The sequence below is a fragment of the Tauraco erythrolophus genome, chromosome 21, assembly GCF_009769465.1.
Source record: "Tauraco erythrolophus isolate bTauEry1 chromosome 21, bTauEry1.pri, whole genome shotgun sequence".
NCBI classification, from domain to species: domain Eukaryota; kingdom Metazoa; phylum Chordata; class Aves; order Musophagiformes; family Musophagidae; genus Tauraco; species Tauraco erythrolophus.
Genome location: NC_141485.1, coordinates 5,198,510 through 5,220,255, shown reverse-complemented (window position 1 = coordinate 5,220,255; position 21,746 = coordinate 5,198,510). Strand labels below are relative to the sequence as shown.

At 40.9% G+C, this 21,746-nt stretch overlaps 1 protein-coding gene across 1 annotated transcript in view; it reads left to right on the top strand.

Annotated features, from left to right (window-relative positions):
• TAOK1 (TAO kinase 1) overlaps positions 1 to 21,746 on the top strand; it is a 73,038-nt gene that overhangs the window by 26,190 nt on the left and 25,102 nt on the right. Inside the window, exons 2-10 of the mRNA XM_086624801.1 lie at positions 5,371 to 5,597; positions 9,770 to 9,841; positions 12,825 to 12,926; positions 14,351 to 14,396; positions 15,318 to 15,414; positions 16,195 to 16,308; positions 17,083 to 17,174; positions 19,753 to 19,846; positions 21,247 to 21,328. Of these exons, the coding sequence (XP_086480927.1) occupies positions 5,466 to 5,597; positions 9,770 to 9,841; positions 12,825 to 12,926; positions 14,351 to 14,396; positions 15,318 to 15,414; positions 16,195 to 16,308; positions 17,083 to 17,174; positions 19,753 to 19,846; positions 21,247 to 21,328 (831 nt within the window). The 5' untranslated portion in view covers positions 5,371 to 5,465. The remainder of the gene's footprint in view (positions 1 to 5,370; positions 5,598 to 9,769; positions 9,842 to 12,824; positions 12,927 to 14,350; positions 14,397 to 15,317; positions 15,415 to 16,194; positions 16,309 to 17,082; positions 17,175 to 19,752; positions 19,847 to 21,246; positions 21,329 to 21,746) is intronic.

Genomic DNA, 21,746 nt, shown 5'->3' with positions numbered 1-21,746 from the left:
CTCTTGCATTAGATCCTGCCAGAGGAAACCACGCTAAAATTTAGCAACTGTTTGTGCTACATGCAATGCAGATGCTTTAAAAAAAAAATAATATCAGTTTCCAAATGAAGTTATGCTGTGGTGGGCTGTTGTTTTTTTTGTTTGTTTGGGGTTTTTTTTTGGTTGTTTTAGTTCTGCTCTGACTTTGAGTAAGAAGACCTGCAAAGGCCCAGTAGTTTTCTGTGTCAAATATTCACGTTATAGTGTTTGCTGTTAGAATGTGCAGATCTAAAGATCACGGGTGCTATAAGTGGCCCCCTGGTTTGTTTAGTTTTAAAGTGTAATGTATATTCTGTCAGGGAAAAAATACATAGTGTACCTACATTTGATACTTAGGATAAGTTTTTATAGCTTTTACTGTACTGTGTCGTGTAGCAGGTGACTGTAACATAAAATAAGATTTATGTCTTGAATTGCAAATAGTTTTTGTTTATAGTTCAGTAATGAAGGACAGCATTCCTGTTGGCCTCGTTAGCCATCGTAGGAGTCCGTGTAGCATGCCTCGTGGTACCTGGTGAAATGGAGAGAGACGCAGGATGATGGATGCATAAATCTGTTTGTTGTTTCCATTTTATGCTCACATGGTACTTGTTTAGCTCTGGTTATGATATTCCTGTGTATAGAAGCCGAAGGATGTTGAGCGTGTTGATTCCTTGAAACTTCAGTTGCACGGCCAAAGCACGCCGCTCTCTGATGCTAATAACGTACACGCAAGCCGATACGGTAATTGTCACGTTTTGGTTTCTGCAAACTTTTGAACTGACTTAAGGAACTACAGGCGCTTTGATGCGCTCATGTTTGGTGAAACCTCATACCTTCTGGTCACCATCACTCTCACTGAGTCGGTTTGAATGGGAACTTGAGAAATCACATGATGGATATAGGTGGAAATCTCAGCAAGTAGGTTCCCTTCTCCTTTGCAGGGAGGACTAAGTGCATTGTCACCTTAGCACGTTGGTTTATTACATGAAAATGGTTCTGTGTGATGCTGACAGCCGTCAGATATTTTAGTCTAGTGTGGACAGATTTTAATTTCTCTGAAGCCTCTGTACAATGAGGCTTAAATATGCACTTTAAACATGGCAACTGACCATTCCGAGCTGTGCAGGATCCCAGGAGGTGTTAGTCACAGGGGTGGGTCTTACTTCAGCTTGAGATGACATGGCAGGGAGGCAGAAACTCAGGAAGAGAACAGGTCTTACCCCGTCTTCATCCTCAGGTTCCTTAAGTCAGTGGTTCAGGGTGTGTGTGTGTGTATGTTTAATATAGCCATAATTACAGGGGATGTAACATCTTATTGATTCATGGACTTTGTGGACGTGTGCGTGCAGTTTCTACTAACTGGTAGTTGTTCAGATGAAAGTAATTTGATAAAATATTTTGGCCTGTAGTCGGTGTCATTTGCACTAGTCATGGGAGCCACTAACTAGGTGTAGTTAGTTCAGCCTGCTGTATGGAAATAGAGCTGGTCCAGTCTTGGGCTTTGGTCATTCCCTGGTTTATTTTGAAGCTTTCTCATACTCCCACATCACCTTGTTGGTTATGAGTGGAGTTGATCTAAGTACCGATAGTCGTTTATGCAATGCAATATTCTCTTTTTGTACGAGTAACAAAAATATTTTATCTAATTTTAGCAGCCTGCAAGGTAGCTTGTAGGTAGACTGCCTCTTCTGCCAGCAGAGGTGGACACGGTCAGAGGGGCCATATCCTGCTTGCGGCGTCTATCTCTTGGCCACAACCAAGATCTGGCCACCTGATCTGAGCTGTCTAAGGCGAGATCATCGGCCCCATCCACTGGGAACAATTGCGTTTAACAGCATAGTTGCACCAACCCAAAAAAAACCTGTAGCAAAGAGACCGCATCAGTGAAAGAATGCAAAATACATAAGTGCAACTTGACTGTAATTTAGAAAACCAGCTGCCTGCTGGAAAATTAAATCTGATTTAATTTTCAGTGCAGTTTAGTTGCAGAGTTGTTTGGGGTTTTCTTAATCTTAAGACTTGTCTATTTTTAATACATTTGAAATAATGCAACAACCACGTTGCATGCCACTTCTCCTGACTTTGCTTCCATTTCCCCAAAGCGTTCCGGTGTCGTTACTTCGAGCAGGAGGCAGAGCATCTCGGCTGCTGGCACTGCCGGGCGTTGGCAGGCAGCACGTGTTGTCTGGGCGAAAAGAAGACTGAGGGAATTTAATATTGTAGCATCCCTAAAAAAATGGGAGCACTTTATTAAGTGAGACTGTGTAAAGCTTTCTTATGGATGGAATGTACATTAATGCGTTTTATTGTTCCATCTAAGCAGATCGAGTGATAAGTGTAGTGTCACATACGCGTTTTTGACTGTTCTGTTGAACAGGTTTTAATACTTCGTGTTTCAGTTCTCATGCATTTCAAAGCAGCAATTATTTCCAAGAATAAAGATAATTAAATTTGTCTCGTTGCTCTCAGGATTAAAGGGGGAAAAGCTGTATTTTAAGGTGTATCACAGCAGAAGAGGAGTTCTGCTCTGATGTGCCGTTGGCAGTCTGGCAGCTGGTCCCGTACCGCTTCTGCGCGCCTTGTCGGTGAGCCTGGCGAGAGTTTGTGCAGCAGTAAAACGCTTTGCCTGTTGATGACGTTTCAGAGGCTCAAAAATGATGCCGAGAATGAGTCCAGTGGCTGGTTTGGCACTGCGGGCAGGTGGGGAGGAGAAAAGCCGTGATCCATCCGGGCGGCGTGTGCGCAGGGCTTTCCTCCTCGCTGCGGCTCTCGCGGGGACATGGGACTTTTGGCCATATTAGCAGGTTTATCCAAGCCAAGCCCCTCTGACTAACAGATGTAGGGAAAAGGGCATTCTGGGATTGCAGCAGTTGCTTTTGAACAACAATGTCCTTTTTGTAAGAATCTGATGCTTCTTAGAAGATGGAACATGACATCATTACCGTCGATCCAAGAAACATTCCTTCAATAATACTGAGTGTGCTCTGGTTATCAGCTCCCTTCCCCCAGCTCCTTTCTCTTGCTTTTCTGACTGATGCTTTTTGTCTATTGTTTCGTCAGGGGCTGTAAATGTGAAACAGTTGTCTTTCAGTGCTATGTGCTTGTTAGAGCTGGAATTGAGTGGAATATTGTTGGCTTATTTGAAGGAAAGAAAGAAAAAACACACACACAAAAAAAAACAACCTAACTTTTCTTCCAGTCTTCATAACCGTAGCATGCTTCAGGTACGGGCTGAGTTGAAGTTAGTTATTTCCCTTCCCACACGGTATTAGTCCCTGCATTATGCAACGGAAGGTGGGGATATCGCGATCCCGTTCCTGTGCGGCTCGCTCGGCTTCGTTGGCAGCCGGTACGTCGTGCACTCATGCCGGCTGCTTCAGAGGCTCCTGGAACGACCCTGCATCGCTGCGAAATGTGTGTGTGTGCAGCAGAGCAGAGTTGTGAACAGCTGCGTGTTTTCTCTGTGTGTGTGTGCATGTATATATATATATTTTATGCTTGGTCCACCACTGGGATTTGAATGTCGTTTTTTCTTAGCCCCGGAGCGCGGGCTATCATGGAAACAACGTTTTGGGTTGCGTTATAAATCATTTTGAATGCTGACTGCTTGGAGGAAAGCTATGAAAATGCTGGATTTTGCTTCCCTTCCCTGCGTTCCCTCTCCCACGCATGTCTTCATCAGAAAAACTGGAGACCCTTGCAGACTTTACAACTAGGTATGTCTTGGCTGTCTCTCGCACAGTCGCGCTCTCCTTGGAGCGATGCTGGCGGTTATTTGCACTAAGAAGGAGCAGGCAGTCTTTGGCACTTTGACACGCTGCAACTGTCTGGAGAAGAGTACCACTGAGCAGAAACATGCAGGAGTATGTCTTTTTCCATCCTTGGAGGAATTGCTCCGCACGGAGGGGAAAACAAATGATTCATTGATGATCTAGAGGCTTGGAGAAAGGTGGATTCCAGTGTGCAGAAGAGGAAGAAAATCGGACAGGGGTACGGCCTTCTGATATGTTGGTTAAACTCAGGTTTTTTGTCTCTCTATTTTTTTTTTTTCCTCCATTATGAAGGTGTTTAAAATTTTTTTGAAAAACAAATTTGAGATATGAAATATGAATAAAAAAAGCTCAAGTCTTGATGACCAGACAGAGATTTTTGGAAAGAAGTAAGCTGTATGATGAGCTGTTTGCCAGTGACACAGAGTTGTTTTTACTGGTGACCATTTGCAGGGAATTGAGAGGAAATCCCAATACCCAGGCCCTTCTTTTAGGAGGGAGGGGAAAAAAAAGGTGTATTTTACTTGTAATGGTTGTTTGGCTTCACCTGTTGTGAAGATACAGTAAGATTTTAGCACAACTTGAAAATATGTGTTCATTCTGGACAGATTCCAAGACACACTTTGGGTAAATGAAGCAAATCCACAGTGAAAGCAGAAAAGGTTTTGTATGTTCCCAATGGTGTCAGAGGTTGCAGGTTCCTCTGAAGAAGGTGTTTGCCACAGGGCTGTTGTAGAAGGCTCTGTATCATGTGTTATTGCAGTTAAAATGTATGTTTGCGTCTGCTTAAGTGGAGTAGAAAGACAGACATCGTGTGGCAGTGGATGTCACCGGTTCTGGATGCTGTTCCTCTAAAAGGGGATTGCAAATAAGACTCTGAAGAACAGGCAGTTTAGGATAGAGGTCATGAATTTAGAAATGAGAAAAAAACAAAAAGGACCATGACTGACTTAGTTGTGGAAGGAGAAGCTTTAGAGAGGTCTCCATGTGCATGCTGAAATTAGTAAAAATGGATCACTGGCTGCTTCCTAACTGGAGTGCAATTGCTGAAGAAAAAAAAATATACTGAGCTCAATTTAACAAATGTAAATATGGATGAGTAAATGGTGGTGGTTCGTACACGTCGTGCTTGTATGATATCTTATCTTGCAAAGACCATGATGTATACATACGTATGCAATGGTGTCGTCCGCTTCACAAAGTCCAAACGACGCTTTAAGACATAGTGGGCGTAACTCTTCAGAGGGAGAGAGTCAAGGTAACGTGGGCTCAGTGGTGACAAACTGGGTATTGCTGTAGGTCAGAGAGATTGTGTTGACCACTCTGCAGGTGACTGACCAGATAGATGCTGGAGCAAGGATTGTGTCTCATTTTGTGTTTTGATTTTGGTTTGTGTTCTGTAGAAGTGTGTGACTGCTGTCGCAGCGGGACTATGCCATTATCCCAGCAGATAGGTTGTATTGCTTCACGCAACAGGGATGCTTGCGCTGGTGAAAGTGGAAACTGCTCTGCTCTGGCTTTGTTTCTGGCTCTTTGAGAAGAGGACAATCAGTGAAGGACTGCAATCTTTTTCTTGCAGTAATCCATGCTGAAGAGGCTCCATTCATACAGATGAACCAAGGGTTGAGGCAGCACTTTAAACCCAGATAGTCGGTCGGCTAACTGCCCAGCAGGATGCCATCAACCAGCCGAGCGGGCAGCCTGAAGGACCCAGAAATTGCAGAGCTCTTCTTCAAAGAAGATCCAGAAAAGCTCTTCACAGATCTCCGAGAGATTGGCCATGGAAGCTTCGGAGCAGTTTATTTTGTAAGTAGCTTTGTGACTTAGCTATCTCTTTTTTTATCTTCAAACTGTGGATGTGGACTTTTTTTAAACCTATTGAGGAAAAGAAAGCACTGTGAATCTTTTATATGGTGTTTAGGGCAGAGGTGTTTTCTTGTGTGTCTGTACAGTCTCAGTTCATGCAGTCTCACAGCACCTGTAAGGTGTTTGTATACAAACCGAAAAGAAAAACTGGAAATGTGGCCATTGCCCGGTGCTTTTACGTGCATCGCTGTGCTGCACGCGGCGATTTATCCGCAAATTGAAACATGGACTTCTGCTCCATCCATTCTGACTGGCAGTGCGTTTCTCTTGGTCTGATCATCTCCTTATCATCTCTTGTCCCTTGAGAGAAATTGAGTTCTCTCTCCCTTTGTGCACACCCCTAGGCTCCCTTAAAGCCATTCTTTGTGTTTGACACCTGAGTGTTGGTGCTTTTGTTGTCATTTGTCCTGTCACATCCTTGCCTACCACAGGCAGGAATCCCAGTATTCATCTGCATAAAGCTTACTTGACGTGAACGTCTGGACAGCAGAATTTTTCCCAGGCTGTGGTATAGCCCAGCCGGAGGTGGGGTGTCTCCTGGTAGCCTCGTTTGCAGGTTGCTGTATGTTAACCAAAGTACATACTGTGAGACCTTCATTAAAAAACCATTTTCTCAGAAAACCTTTTCACATTTATAATTATAGGAGGTGTGGCCAAACCTGCCAATTTTCCTTCAGAAAGCCATTTGTGTCAGTATTTTATGAGATGCCTATTCATTGTTAATAATTGCAGCAGACCACGTTGGGAACCTTCCAGCACAAATTTAATGCAGCACAGATGAACTAATTAGGAAAAGCTTCTTAATTTTGTTCCCTGCTTAAAACTGTGAGCCGCCACTGTCTGGGAACAGATCTGGGGGAGGAAGTTTCTAATGAAGCAGTACGCACCTGTGGCCTTTACTTCATCTCATCTACTCATTTTGGTTAGAGAGTGGATATAAAAGGTGGGAACTGACACATCTGTCTTCCTCCAATGTGGAAGTATTACTGAAGTTTTTCAGGAATGCGGTGTCTTCTAGAGGTGTGCGTAAAGCACACAGGTACGGAAAAGCAGCATACAGCTAGAGGTGACCTGCGAGCTGTGTGCTAACAGCCTTCCCAAACATCAGCAAGAAGGTGCCGCGTGGTATTTGTAGACTGCCTGAACTTTGCAGTTGTGGTAAGGGCTCTTTCTGCAAGGACAAAAGTGAGAGGTCGTTAATTTCTAGGCCCTTCTTTCTCTTTTTTCCGCACCATTTTAGGCTACTAATTCATTATAGGTTGGTATTTATTCGCTAAAGAGTGCGATTACTTGACAGTGTGTGGATTGTGCAGCTTTGACAGAAAGTACTTCTAATTTGGCACTTGCAAATAGACAAGAGTAAGTAGTACCTCCTGCTCCAACCCATTTGGGGGCTTTATTTTTGTCAAGTAAGAAGAGAGTTTCCAACAACAAAGGTACGCAGTTGCTATTTCTGTGTTACAAAGTTTTAACCTGTAGGTTTTGTGTTATATTATGGTATATTTTCACTAGTAGCAGGTCTAAGAGCTTGAATCTGAAACTGTTTCATGTAATGTACTCCATACTTCAAACAGAAGCCTAAAGGTGAGAAAGAATATGAAGGGAGACGTTTAGTGTAGACTAAATAAGCGTAAAGAACTAAGAGGAATGTATGTCTTGGGACCTTTATTCCTCTATAAAGATAGAGAAAAAACTTCTCTTAAGTTTCTTTAACAAGATTTTGATTCTGCTAATGCAAACAATTAAACTTTCTCTAATCAATGTAGTATTGGATTGTTATTATTGTTATTATTTGGTAATAAATGCTTAAAAGCATATTACCAAAGCCAATGACACACACCACCTTTTCTTTGCTCATGCTTTGCTTGTATCACTGCTGAAGTTACTCTGGTCACCAGATGTTGATCCTTTGTATAGAGTTTTTTGGGGAAAGCAGGATATACATGCATAAATGTCTGCTGTAAAACAAGCCTCATTCATTTCAATGAAGTTAGCTGGCCTTGTAACATCTTCATGGCTTTTGTCTAGGAACTGTCTTTTTTCAGTTACTCAGGATCACAGGGAAACTGAAAAAGCAGTTGAAAGTCCACGATCGTAACATTCATGGGGTGTAACGTAACTGCTGTGGCGGTTCTCTCTTGCTCAGCCCCACTGCAGCAGTGAAGGTCTGTAGATGTTGGGCAGAGGCAATCAGGTGTTGCCTGCTCAGGTTTTCTGATGCACAGCATTCCCCTACACCAGTCTGCTTTTGTGGCATGCAGCCTGGACCAAAAACGTTGATGGTAAATAGATGTGGGAGTAAAGAACAAGTAGAAAAATCCATATAATCCTGAAATCTCCCCCTGCCTCTTCTAAAATGCAGTCTAGTCTTTTGTTGTTAGTTGTACCTTTCTTCCTTTTAGCAGTGATCCCGAGAAGGGGCGATATATTTATCTTACTTGATAACTGCCTCAGGGTGGTCACTCTTGTCTCTTTATTTGTTTCTGTTACATCCTGCAGTGGCGGAAAGTTTTTTTTGTTGTTTTTTTTTTTTTCTTTCATAATTGACATGAATTTTGCTGGTTCAACTCATGGTTTTAGTTTCTTAGAAACTGCAAGTCTGGCACCTCTGAATCATTTTGGTATTATCCTTACCCTACTCCCTGCTCTGCAGTGTAATAATAGCTTTCGCTTGACACAGGAAACCTACTACACTGGAACACTGCAGATGGAGCAGAAGAATAACCCACTCTTTTGTTCGAGCTGTGTTCCTTCTGTTCTGCTCTAGTATTTTGCTTGCCTGTTTTATTGCAGTTCTTCACTGATTTGAATGTTTCAGAGATTGTCTTTAATTAGTAAAGACCCAGGAGTCAGAATTTTATTCTTCCTTTTTTGTCTCAAAAAACAAAAATAGCCACCCCCTCCCAAACTTGGAGACAGTAGGAAGGATCTTCTCAAACAGAAAGAAAACTAAAAATAGTGTTGGTTCAAGCTTATCATAACTGGTTGAAATAAAGACTGACAGGGAATTCTGGGAATCTCTTTTTAATGAACAGCAGAATTAAAACATGACTGAAAAACCTTTTTACAAAAGGCAGTGTCCCAGTACTTCATTAATCCATGTTCTGAGAGGCTGTGCTTGATAGTACAAATACATTCAAAATCACCATTTTTCATCAGTCGTCAGTGACTGTGATGCACATTATTTTGATTTATATCATTTGGCTTCATATCCAAGCTGATTATTTTTATCAGAGAGACTCAGAGGTCTTTTCTTCCACCACTCTCCCCTGCTGCTGAAATCCTTGGCAGAGGAGAGGCTGGGGTCTGGGCTGGAGCCATCCTGCCTGCAAGGTGGAGCAGCGCTGCCTGTTCTCCTGCCATGGTGAATGAGCCAGTGCTTTGGTGCTAAATTAAAACAAAACTCCTTGTCTAGTCTTACCTTGGATTGGTGATATCTGAAGTCGGGAATTCTGCCTTTGAAGTGTGAAAAACCATGTACGTGTATTGTGCAGTGCAAATAATAATATTACTGGACTGAGAAAGCGAAAGCCTAAATGGGAATCTGAGGATGGGCACTTCGATCGCTGCCATCTCTCTCTGTATCATCTGCCTTCCTCTGAGACACAGCAGCTAATTTGTGGGAGCACTGGGGAGAAAGCTGCCAGTGTCTGGAGCAGGTACCTCCTGTGCATCCTGTGACATCTTTGCTTAAGTTTCAAAAGGATCAAGGGGGCTGAGCCTTGCTTCTGCTTTGACTGGGATGGTCCTGGACAGGGAGAGAAGTTGGTTTAGGGAAAATCCATTCTACTTGAATCAGAGCTGCTTTTATATAAGCTGTGATGTTTGATTTAAAAGTGACGGTACTCGGCGCCTGCAGAGACTTGGTGGATGCTGAGCACAGAGGATTATCGTACCTTGTCTCACAAACAGGAGGTGATCTTTCGCTTTGGAAGGAAATTTCTGATAGATACAGCAGTCACACTCCTTGGAAGATATTTTAGTTTAACTCTCCGTAAAAGCTAACTCATGGATAAAATTTTTTTCATTGCTTCGTTGGGGGTGCTTTCCATGTACATCTTCTGAGAAATCACGACCTGAAGAAACTGATGCATCATGTTTTCATGTTACAGGCACGTGATGTGCGCACCAATGAAGTGGTGGCCATCAAGAAAATGTCATATAGTGGGAAGCAGTCCAACGAGGTATGTGGAACATGTTGCTTATTGAATCTTGACTGTTGCAAATAGTTACTATATGGGATGATTTTAATTGGCTTGGGTTACAGCAACAAAGATCTTTACTATAACTGGAAAGGTGAATGAACGTACTGTGTAAACAAAACAAATTAATTTACTGTTCGCAGTGTGTTTCTGCCTAATCTACTCCTGGAAAAGATGGATAGGACTTTTTGCTTCCAGGCACAAAGGGCTGTTTTATGGAACCACATAAATGTGTAGAAAGAAAAAAAGAAAATTAAAAATGGTAGTTTCATATGTTTGTACGTCTTGTTGCCCTTAAACATGCAATTTTAAATACCTTTTAAACTAACCACGTTGCTTACTGGACAAAGGAGTAATAGCAGTGGGTGCAGTAGTGAAATATTCAGAGGGAATCTTGCTTGTGCTAAGTAGTAAGGCAGAACATGTCCTTCCATGGAATAACAGTGCTGAGGAGCTAAAAAACAAGAGCAAACCAGCAGCGGATGAACGAGTGTGAAAATCTGAACAGCAGCACAATTGTGGAAGAACTGCCAGAGTGAGGGATTAAGGCAGTCTTTGCGGAGGTCTGTAAAAGTAGCCTTCGGAGATTGAAACGTTCTGTGTTTTCACGGCCACCCCAGATGTGTGTGTTTTCCCTAGGACACTTAACAGGGATAATTCATTTTATACTTGAAATGTTTTAAGTGCTAACGCAGAGTCTTGAAAAACCCAACACGACGCAAATGGCTGGTTTGGTATTAGTTCTGGAAAATGACATCTATCAAATCGTGTCATGACTTTTCAACAGAAGTATTTATTGTAGCCATGTTGTTCCAGGCAGTTATGGTTCCCTCCCTCCAGTCTCTATATTCCAGTCTTAGAAGCAGACTTGCTCTGATGAGTTTGGCCAACAGCTCCTTGCTTTCTGTGCCTGCGTTTTGTGCGTTGGTCACCTGCGCTACAAGGAGCTGGATTGTTCCTTCCTTTCTGTGTGTGTGTGTGTATCTGTGTAGGAGGTCGGGGTGGCAGTGTCCCTCCAGCAGCCCTGAACTCTACCTTTGGAGTTAAATTTGCTGTGCATGCTTCTATTTTGTCACTGCGGTGACTTGTTTAACTGTGTACTGATGGAAGAATAATTTGTACTTACTACTTGTCCTACTGTTTTAATTACTGTGAGCTATAAATACTCTATTCACATGAATGAAACAAACTGTGCATGCTTCAGAAATAGCTTTTGTTTGTCTTCAATGCGTATGTTTCTTTATTTTGAAGAAAGTAATAAGACCAGGATTAAAACACTTTCTCTTTTACTTCTGTATTTATTTGTTTTGTTGAGAAGTTTGCTAGAGTTATGATCTAGCCTATGTAAAGAAAATCAATTAAGGGCATTCTGGTATCATTTATATTTACTTTGGTTTCATAATAAGATTTTATCATTGGTGGGAAACAATTATCCTCTAAAATAAGGACATATTTTGTTCTAAAAATAAGTTAAAAACCTTTGAAACATGTAGTACTGTGCTCTTAATGTGATCTCGAAGCTTTTTTTTTTTTTTTTAACGCAGGAAATCATGAATACATCTTGGCTAGTATCTCACCTCTCTCTTCCCAACATGGAAGTTTAGTGTGGTGCTTTCTTGATTTGGCTTTTATTGCATAATGCCTCAAAGCTTTTGAGGCTGAAGGTAAAAGGCAACTAAGTCGTTCTTGCACCGGAACGAGAGTGTCAGTGAGAGAGTTTAGCTTAGTATCAGTGCACTAATGTCATTCTCATGAAGTTTCTGGTGTTGAGAGATGCTTAGTCAATAAGCTGCCTTGTTTGTGGCTACCATGTTCCCTGGTTTCATTTGTTTCTCTAACCCTGAAATGCTTATTGGGGAGGATTTGGGTTTTGTACGTGTTTTCCAAAGCGTTTGGGTATGCGGGACCTCTGTCCGTCTGTGAGTCCTACCTGCATACGTATGCCTGAGAAGTGTGTGCTGAGAGATTAACAAGACCTGGAAAGCAGCTTTTGAATCTTTTGGTGTTGGGTGAGGTTTCTCTGCCTCTGATTAACTTCAGAACTGATACTCTTTCTCAAAAACATTTTGACTGTCAACATGGTCATGTTGACATCTACTTACTTAAATGGTTTCAGCTACTGCATTTGTTTTTGCAAAACTTTTCCGGTAGTTGTAGTTTTGCTGTTGCATTTACAAGCTTTTGCCTTTCTTGCCTGAGGAGTGTGAATGTGCAGCAAATGGGAGGACTTGGTGATTTCCTCCAAGGGGAATAATCACAGTGTCTAGGCACACATTGAAAAATGATGTTTCCTATACTTTAAAGTTGCGCTGGCAGAGCCCTCCTTGTTTATAAACCTGGGTTTTGTTTGATCTGTTTATTCTTTTATTCCTGCAGAACCATTCCCTTATCTAGAAGGTAACTCATTTTAAGTCAGTCCTTGTAAAGACTAAACTGGTAATGGAGAAACACTATCAAGAATGTAGTCAGATATTTGGCAGCTGATAAATGGAGCCTCATGCACTGTAATGCAGTTACTAGTAAGGATAGGTCTTTCTGTCTACAAGAGTTAAGTTGAGAGACAGCTGATCCTGCCAAAGGACACTTACCATCCACATCTCTTTCAGGTTGGGATGTATGTTTGATTTGACAACAGAAATGCTATCCCTTAAAAAAAGGATTGCATCTTTTTTGAGGACTTTCTCAGATGTTAAGTGTTTAGCGGTATGTCCAATGCATTTGTATAAAATATTACATTGATGAGAGATCCTTAGAACCTTCCCACACAGCTTAATCGATCAACTTCTTATTCTGTAGATCTGTTGAGGAGTTAAGCAGTGAACATCAAGGTGTTGATGTGAATTTGTTTTGATTTGGAACCTTAAGATGGTTTTGCCTCTTAATTAATGATGTGCTAACTTAACAACAACCAAAAAACCCAGGTAACAGTTGTGTAAAGTCTTTCTATTCCTTTTATTTTCTACAGAAATGGCAGGATATTATTAAGGAAGTCAAGTTCCTCCAAAGAATAAAACACCCTAACAGTATAGAATACAAAGGCTGCTATTTGCGGGAGCATACAGCATGGGTAAGCATCTACTGCATTCTGCACTTCTCTTGCCTTGGGTAAGGGCGCTTTAAAACGTCTCCAGCTGGCTTTCAAGAGGCACCTGAACGTTTGCATTGCACAGACTCAGATGAGAATAGCCAAGGATCTTACAGATGCTCAGAATAATCGAGTGTTGCTTTTGGAAACAAGATAAAGGGAAATTTTCCCTTTCGCTTGCAGAGTAAGGTGATTGTGCTGTTTTTCTAGTGTGTTTAACTTGATGGATGGATATTTAAAAAAATAATAATGAGCCGGGGGGACACTCACCAAATTTATCCATCACTTCTCTTGCTGTGAGGGAAGGTGAGAATTTCACTTGTGCTGACTGGAAGGCAAGTATGGCACGTTTATCAGATACGTGCAGGTCATCTAACCATGTGTTTGGTGTGCCACTGAGTATTGGTGGTTCAGTACGGTACAGGTTGGCTGAATGTGTTCCAGAAGTAAGTATTCAGTTGTATTTTAATGAAATAGGTTAGAATCCCTACTGATAATTGTAATTAAAGTCTATTTTGAGCAGCTAATATTTCTACTATTTAACTAAATTCTCTTATTGTATATTGTTTACTTCTATTGTCATTTGTGCGTGTATGTGTTTAGGTGACAAAACTAAGTAACTGGTTTTATCTCTGGCTGTCGTCTTCTACCCAGTTTCATACATTTGAGTTAACCAAACAAAAAAACCCAACCCTTCCCCCCTCCCAACTAAATTTGGTTTATTTTAGTTTGTTTGCATAAAAATGTGTGCATAGGAATAGATGCGATTGGCAATGCAGAGGAAGTTTTTATCAACAAAGTGTGATGTAGCACCTCTCATTGACAAAACTTTTTGTAGTATGATCTACTAAAGAGGTCATATTGTTGAACTAATAGTTTAAATTGTAAGTACTGTTCATGTATTGACTTCAGTAAATCTGTAGGACAAAAAGTTTTAGTTTCTTTTTTTGAAATTGAACTGGGACAAAATGTTAAGTAAATCCCTAAATAGCCCTTTCATTCTTCAATAAGCTTAAGAGCAGCTTAACATTCCTGTTAAGTACGTACATATAAAATAAGATATGTAATACAATATATGAGAGTTATGAATATGCTTTGACCTTCCTTACAAGTTTCGTTGCTTGGTACCTTACACAGGAAGGCTATGGTCATTCCAGTTAGAGCTGTCCTTGTGGGACGAGTCAGTGTGATGGTGCTGAGATGGGGCTTATGTTGCAAGCAATACTTGTTTTGTGATGGCAGTCTGCTTTGTATGCACCAGTGATTATTTCTGGATTTATCCATAGACATCTAGAATTCTAGATTCTAGAAATCTAGGAATTCTGTATTTCTCCACAGAAATCTAGAAAACATACATTTACTATTAGAGATTGTCTAATGACTGTTTTGATTTTTTCCCCATGCAGCTTGTTATGGAATATTGTTTAGGATCAGCATCAGACTTACTAGAAGGTATGTCACGCACGTTTATTTGATTGAAAGTCAGAAGTGTAGTACTGAAGTGGGAGGTTACAGCATCACAGAATTGTCCTTGAGTATATAGTGTTATCTGGGGGCAAAGTGCCTCTGAAAAGTTGCAGTTTTTCAAATTCTTGCATGGCTGTAATGGTTTTTCTGCAGAATATTGGCTTTCCTGGGTGCCTAGTTTCTCCTTGATTCATATTATGTTAAAGTTGTCAGTCAGCTGTTTATTTTCTTCTGAGTTTTAGGTTCTCCTGTCATGACAGTTCAAGATTTATTTCTGAAAACCCTTGCTGCTGATCCTAGTGCTTACTAACAACTGTAGGCCTGTTGACTAAAACAGCACTGCAGCAGCATTAGGGTTTTCCTTTATGAAGTCTTTTGTTAAACAGCCATTTTTCTATCAGGCTTCTTGAAGTGAAATTTCTTTGAAGATATTTGTGTGGCCAGTAAGTTGTTCATCTCCTTTCCTTGCCAGAAGCCTTTCAGGACAGAAGGCTGAGCTGCCAGAGAGTCATCTGTGTTGCTACAGTTTTTTTATTTGTTCATGTGTGAATTGTCGTAAAGTTCCAGGGTTTGGGATGTAACTTCATTAATGGAAAATTGAATATTGAGTCTCAAATAGGTATTTGAGAGAACAGTCACAGAACTGACAGGAATGTAGATTGTGGTTGCAAAGTAGTCTCTTTTTGAGAGTAAATAGCTGCTGTTGTGCAGTTAGAGGATTACATCTGATTAAAGAATGTACGCTACGCTGGGAACTATTTCTACATTTGCTTCTTGCACTGAACCTAGTAAAAATGAAGTTTTAGTATTTTCTCTCTGTTTACATTGTTAACAGTACTCACTTGCATGCTGAAAACTGCCATTGTTTTCTTTAATATTGAATTTCAAATAAATTCTTTCCTGAAGTTCATAAAAAGCCATTGCAAGAAGTGGAAATAGCAGCAATTACCCATGGTGCTCTCCAGGGATTAGCATACTTGCATTCTCACAATATGATCCATAGGTAAGTGGTTATAGTTCTCCTATCTCACACGCTTACAGGTAATTTACTTTGTTGATTGTATCCCCTTCATCTCAAATTTAGTATTTGTAAGCAGAAATTTTCTTTTCACAGTGTTCGTGTGCTCCCAAACTAGTGATTTATAGTAGTGAAATACTAGTGAGCTGTGTATCTCCTTCAGCACTATCTCTTACAGCTGATGTTCATAATTCCTGAAGAATTGCTTTGAATCTGCTAAGCTTTTCAGTACTTGATAGGATGCTGATTGTTCCCTGAAGCAATGAATAGCAAGGCAGGCCGAGTTCACCTCCATAGCTCGTAGCAACTGCAAGGCAAAGAGTGCTGGGGGCGTGGGGGGGGAGTGCTAATGCTTGAAAAATCAGTTTTACATGAACACACGTGTGGAGAAGCACATGGTAAGTACGGGATGCAAATGTTCTTTGTATTTAAGGTACATGCTGCGTTTTAGTAGGGTGAGGGATTTGAATAGTTACATTATTAGGATGTTCTGAAAAACACAAAGGATATAGTTGGCTCAGAAGATATCGCTGAACTGTACATGAAGCTTATCCAGGTGTGTCATTTAAAGTTGATTTTTAAGAAAAACTAGATTCCAAGATCAAGGGCCATGTTAAGCTATTAACCTAAAAGATTTTATATTTGGAGGAAATGTGGGTATTTTGCAGCCTGGACATGTGAATGCAGACGTGTTTTGCAGCCTGTCGTATAGAAAGTTTTCTTTTTTGAGGAAGAATAATACTGACGTTTGTATTCTATAACCAGAGATATCAAGGCAGGAAACATCCTGCTGACAGAGCCGGGACAGGTGAAACTTGCTGACTTTGGGTCTGCTTCCATAGCATCTCCTGCCAACTCATTTGTGGGGACGCCATATTGGTAAGCCAAGAGTTTTACACATTTCTGGCTTTGTGAAGTAAAAGGATCATTTATTGGGTATTTAATATACTTGGGCTTTGTTGGAGCTAGCTGTGTAATCTTCCAGTTGTGGTAGTGATAAAATGTACTTTGCAAAAAAAGATTAAGTAGTAATTAGGCTCTGACTTCAAGAAATTGTGAATCCTTGTGTTTGTAGTTCACAAAAAGTAATAAAAATATTTTATTGTTCTACTTACTCTGACTTTAAATGGTAGAGGTGGGATTGAATCATCTGTAATGTATTTTAATCACTCCTCCCAGAGGTTTTAACAATTCGTATGTTCTCACTGCGTCTGGTTGTTGAAATAACTGAAGTGTTTTTTCTTTCATAGGAAAGGCCAGGTTCATTGAGCAAAATCCTTTGCAGATCCCTTGTATGCTTTTGATCTCTTACACCTAATCTATGGTGTTTACACAACTGCATGCTATAATTATTTCACCAGAGTTGGCCAGCCAGCTAAACTATTGGAAATGTGGGAGGGCGAGAAGGTGGTGATACTCGTAACTGGAGAGCTGGGCAAAGCACAGGAGAACATCACGCAGCCTCTGGATAGGCTCGTGCTAGTGTGGGTGCCTGGTCTTTGTTCCCAGTATCCCATTGTTCATGCCTGATACCTTGGGGGAATGATTTGTTTACGGTAGCTGAAATCAGTGAAACGGCCTGTTTCGTTGAAATACTGGTGATGATGATGTGTTCCATTGCCCAAAATTTTGAGCACCAATTTCCTATTTTAGGATGGCCCCAGAAGTGATTTTAGCCATGGATGAAGGGCAGTACGATGGCAAAGTAGATGTTTGGTCTCTTGGAATTACCTGTATTGAGTTAGGTAAGTTATTCTCTTTGAAAAATTATAAAATGGAGTTATTTATTACCTAGAATTTACTCAACTGAATTACAGTGCAGAAGATCTATAGTTCGTTACTTGTCCTGGTTTCTCTGGGACTTGGGTTTTAGAGAAGAAAGCTAAATGTGCTCTCTAGAATTCAAGACCAGCTCTTCAATTTCATGTTTATTGAACTGGTGTTCTCATTACCTAAAGAAAAAGAGTTATATAGACAAAGAAAATAGCCAAGCTATATCACTGAAGGTGTTCTCATTCAGTGGGAGAGGCAGTTAACCTCTGAACTGAAAAAGTCTATTTGCTGAACAGCTCTAGAAGTGAACCTTTAAAAGTGCTAGTGTGAAAGCATATTTAATGGTGTAAATTTATATTGTTTGCACGAAAATGTAAGATATACTGATGAGTTCTGCAACAATGATGTTTTGGATAGTGGACAACTTCAGAGCTGTATTCACTGTATGTTGTCACTTGTGAATAGATTTGGCTGGAAAATCTCTTTTTTAAAAAAAAAAAAGAAAAAAGGTACGGAATAATCCAGTTTTGAAGTGGTAACCAATAAGCCAAAACCAAAAGAAATGGTGGCATTGCAATTAGAACAGACTCCTTAAAGCAGAACATCAAATTAAAAGGTCTGTGTTAGTATGGCATTCCATTTAAATTTAACATATAGTATTTTCTTGAAACAAAAATACATTCGCTGAAGGACAACACCGTGCACAGCACTACTCAGATTTTAGTCAGGATCCAGCTCTGTAGAAGCACTTAGTTGTAAGGTTTTCTTGGGATGGCGAAGCTCAGTGCTCCTCATTGCACCTGAGGCCATCCTACCATCCTTGTCAGATCTCATTGCTCATACTCCAGACCGACCTGGGTGGAGGAGCAGCCCTGGCCGGGCAGCAAGAGCTCTCAGGAACACGTTAATCCATGTGAACTGCACAGTTTAGCTAAAAATACTGTCTGGCATTCCAAACTGTCGACTTAGTTTTCTTCCAGGACGTGAAATAGATTCTTTCTTCAGAGCAGAGAAGGGTTTTTGGTTGTGGGTTTTTTTTTTGGTTGCCAATATAAAGCGAGTCAAAGGGGTGTGACTGTCATGACAGAATTCTGCTCCGAGTGGAGCTTGGCTGGCTGCAGCGCTCCAGGAATGCAGTGAGCTCATGGCCACCACGCCCCCGGGTGCCTTCCTGCACGCTGCCTTTTTGCAATATGAAGCATTAGGCTTCGTCTGTGGCGTGGTGGGAGGTGAGACTAGGTCAGGGCAGTAGAGCATTGTAGGCTGGGTCAGTGTGGTTATCTCGTTCGCCTTGGTTTGAATGAGCATGGGAAGAAGGTAAAAAATGAGACATCTAGTAATCTTCTCAAAGTATTACTTAGTCTTAGAAATGGCCTCATTGAGGGCTCAGTTTCGGTGTTTCCTGAAGATTTATATTTTATTCAGGTGAGTTAAGAGGAAAAAAGCTGGGGAGAACAGTCAGTTAAAATAGTTCAAGGCGTCAGTTAAAATAGTTTAGTGGATAATCAGTCTGATCCTCGATAGCAGCAACCGCTTATCTGACAGATTAGAGAAGGTAAAGTGCTACATTTGAGGAAAAGCTTAACTCCTCAGTTTACCTGTTCTGAGAAATTTGTAGGGCTTAGTCCATCTTCTGATAGCATCTAGTGAACCATGATCTCCAATACATGGTTTACTGCTACTATTCGACTCAAAATTAAAAAGCAGAATAAAAAAACTAGCATTAATTTTTTCTTGTTTGTTTGTTTGTTTTTTTCAGGAAAGAAAGTTTTCTGTTGCGTTTTTCCCTAATGTAGGAATGTCCTCGTGGCCTGACCAGCTTCTCTGGAATGTTTATGGCGAGGCTGAGCTTTATAGGTTTACCCCATAAACATTCTGATGAAGCTTCAATTTTGTTGTTAGAGTGAGATCATCTCCTTCCTCATTAAGCTTTCATGCTGTGTCAGTCTATAACAGTAACACAAGCTTGAAAGAGAGAGAAGAGCCGAAGAGAATGCAACTCTTAAAATAGTATAAAGAGTTGGCCTGTTACTGACTTCCTGCCCATGTGCTTAGTCAGTTAAGTGTGATTTGATGGTTGTTGTAACCAGCTTTTTCTTCATCACTGCTGTCCTGCTAGAATTAAATATTTGTTAGCTTTTTAGCAACTATACTTTTTTTTCCTAAAAAAAAAAAAAGGAGAGGAGAGTGTATATGAAACCAAGAATGCTTAGTGGCTAAACACCGAGTATAGAGCTTACTGTTAACTTACTCCTATTTTAGTACATTAAAATGAGTCAGAGAACTCAACTATGATAAACCACGTAATTGAAAAGCTTGAGAGGACAAGGCATTTAATCTTCAAAGTGCTTTCATCTTCTGCAATGGTATAGGACATATGCCAACATATCTGTCTGATTGCAGGGTAGGGTTGGCTTGGGGTTCCGTGTTCAGGCAACAGTGATTCTGCTGATGTGGTTTTCTTTATAAAGGGATGTAAACTAAAAAAAAAAAAAGAGTAAAACCATGAGACTATCTCCCTATATAAAAATTATTCTCTTTTGTGTGTAGCGGAAAGGAAGCCTCCTTTGTTTAATATGAACGCAATGAGTGCCTTATATCACATAGCGCAGAATGAATCCCCTACACTACAGTCTAATGAATGGTGAGTATTACTGAGGGAGGAATGTTGTAGGGAAGTGCTGTAAATGGAGTGCTTTGTCATGCTGAGTTCTTGAAATGGCTGGGTTCCCATTGGGAGGATGTGAGCTGGAAGGTTCTCATTAGGTTCACTATACATTTAATGTACAAAATTGACCAATTACTAAATACGCATTTTGGACTCTAGAATGTAGTACAAACAGGTCATGCTGCTGGAAGAACGTAAAATCCTGTAAAAAATTCACTTCATGGGTCAGTAAACTTTTGAAGCTCACAAGCTAGCCAAAAATGTGGGTTTTAGTGTTTTTTAATCACAACCACACTGTCAATTCCTAAGTCTTGTTTTGTTGAAGTATTGCTTTGCAAGATGAAGACACTGCTTGTGTGTGGCGAGTGTCTGCTGCATAAACTTCAGAAGGATAAAGCACAGTAGTAACGTTTTGTGCCTCCCAGCCTCAACAACTGTCTTTTGAAACAGCAAACACAGTAAACTAGTTTCAAAAGTTAAAAACTTCCTAATGATGTTTTTCTGAGCCGTAGTCCTAGGCCTCTCACATAATACATTGCACCTTACATTAGAAATTTTTTTCAACTTCTGAGATTTTCTGATTAGGCTATTTCACACCCTGGGGCTTGACAAAACATCCAACTCATTTTATGCATTTTTTCTGACCAAAAAATGCAATAATTTAATTTACTGAAAAATTGCAATAGCAAACCTCCCTGTTACATGGTGGGAGGGGGAAGGCAGTGGAGGAGGAAAGAAATAAAACCCGTGCAACTGATGTGCCGCTGTTTCAGGGTATCCTGCCTTTTTGAAAACCTGCGTTGGGAGAAAGAAAAGGGCAAAATACAGAATTGTAGCTTACAGAAGGAGAGAAGTTACTAAACAAATCATGACCTTAAGTCTTACTTGTGACAGATTGCACAATAGTGTAGAAGTTGTGTCTGAGGGGCCAAAGGCATTTCAGGAATTGTGCGTTAATACAGTTTGTGGATAAAACGCCTGCACACACAAGTGGAATGGGGCAGGGGCTCTGATGAGACCTTGAAGAGTTTGTGCAATACAGAATTTGACAGGGTTGATGCCCACACTGGGATACAGGGGTGTCTGCCTTTATACGGAACTTTCCTTCCTCTTGAATTGGCCCATATTTTTGCATTCTTAAGCTGAAAGAAACATTTTGTCTGAAAGCCGAGGTTAAAGGGATCTACCTACTAACAGCGGTGGGCTTTGGCTTGACTAGGGATGTCAGAGGCTGTAGTATGAAGTACTGGGTCTCTGTGGTTTCTCCCCACTCTGCTAGGAGCACCCAGATGTGGGTATCTTGATTCCTTAATGAATTAAACTGGGTCATTAACTCAGATGAATTTTATTATCTTTTTTTCTTCCCCCTGCCACAGGTCTGATTATTTTCGAAACTTCGTAGATTCTTGCCTCCAGAAAATTCCTCAAGACAGGCCTACATCAGAGGAGCTTCTGAAGGTTGGCTTCCTTGTCCTTTTTGTTTTCCATATGGTATTAAAAAAGGGCTGTGTTCTGTGATGTTCTTCTGTCTCACCTAGTGTACTCAGTTTCGATTCACGATGCTTTCCTGCCCGTTACCCCGGACACCTGTGAGCCGAGGGTGCTGTTGTGTGGACCGAGGTGGTGGTCCTCACTTTGCTGCCCCTCTGCAGTGTCTTGGGTAGTTCCCCAGCTGACTCTCCAAGGCAGCCTTGTTCTCATCATAAAAGGACACCCCGTCAAGTGGCACTTGGCGACCATCAACTTATTGAGAGTTTCAGTTTCTTAAGCTCAGTCTGTCCTTCCAGTGATTATCATTAATCCTGACAGAGCTGCCATGCATTAGTTAACAAACACTTTTGTTACTTCCCTCTTTATTCTATGCTATATACACCCC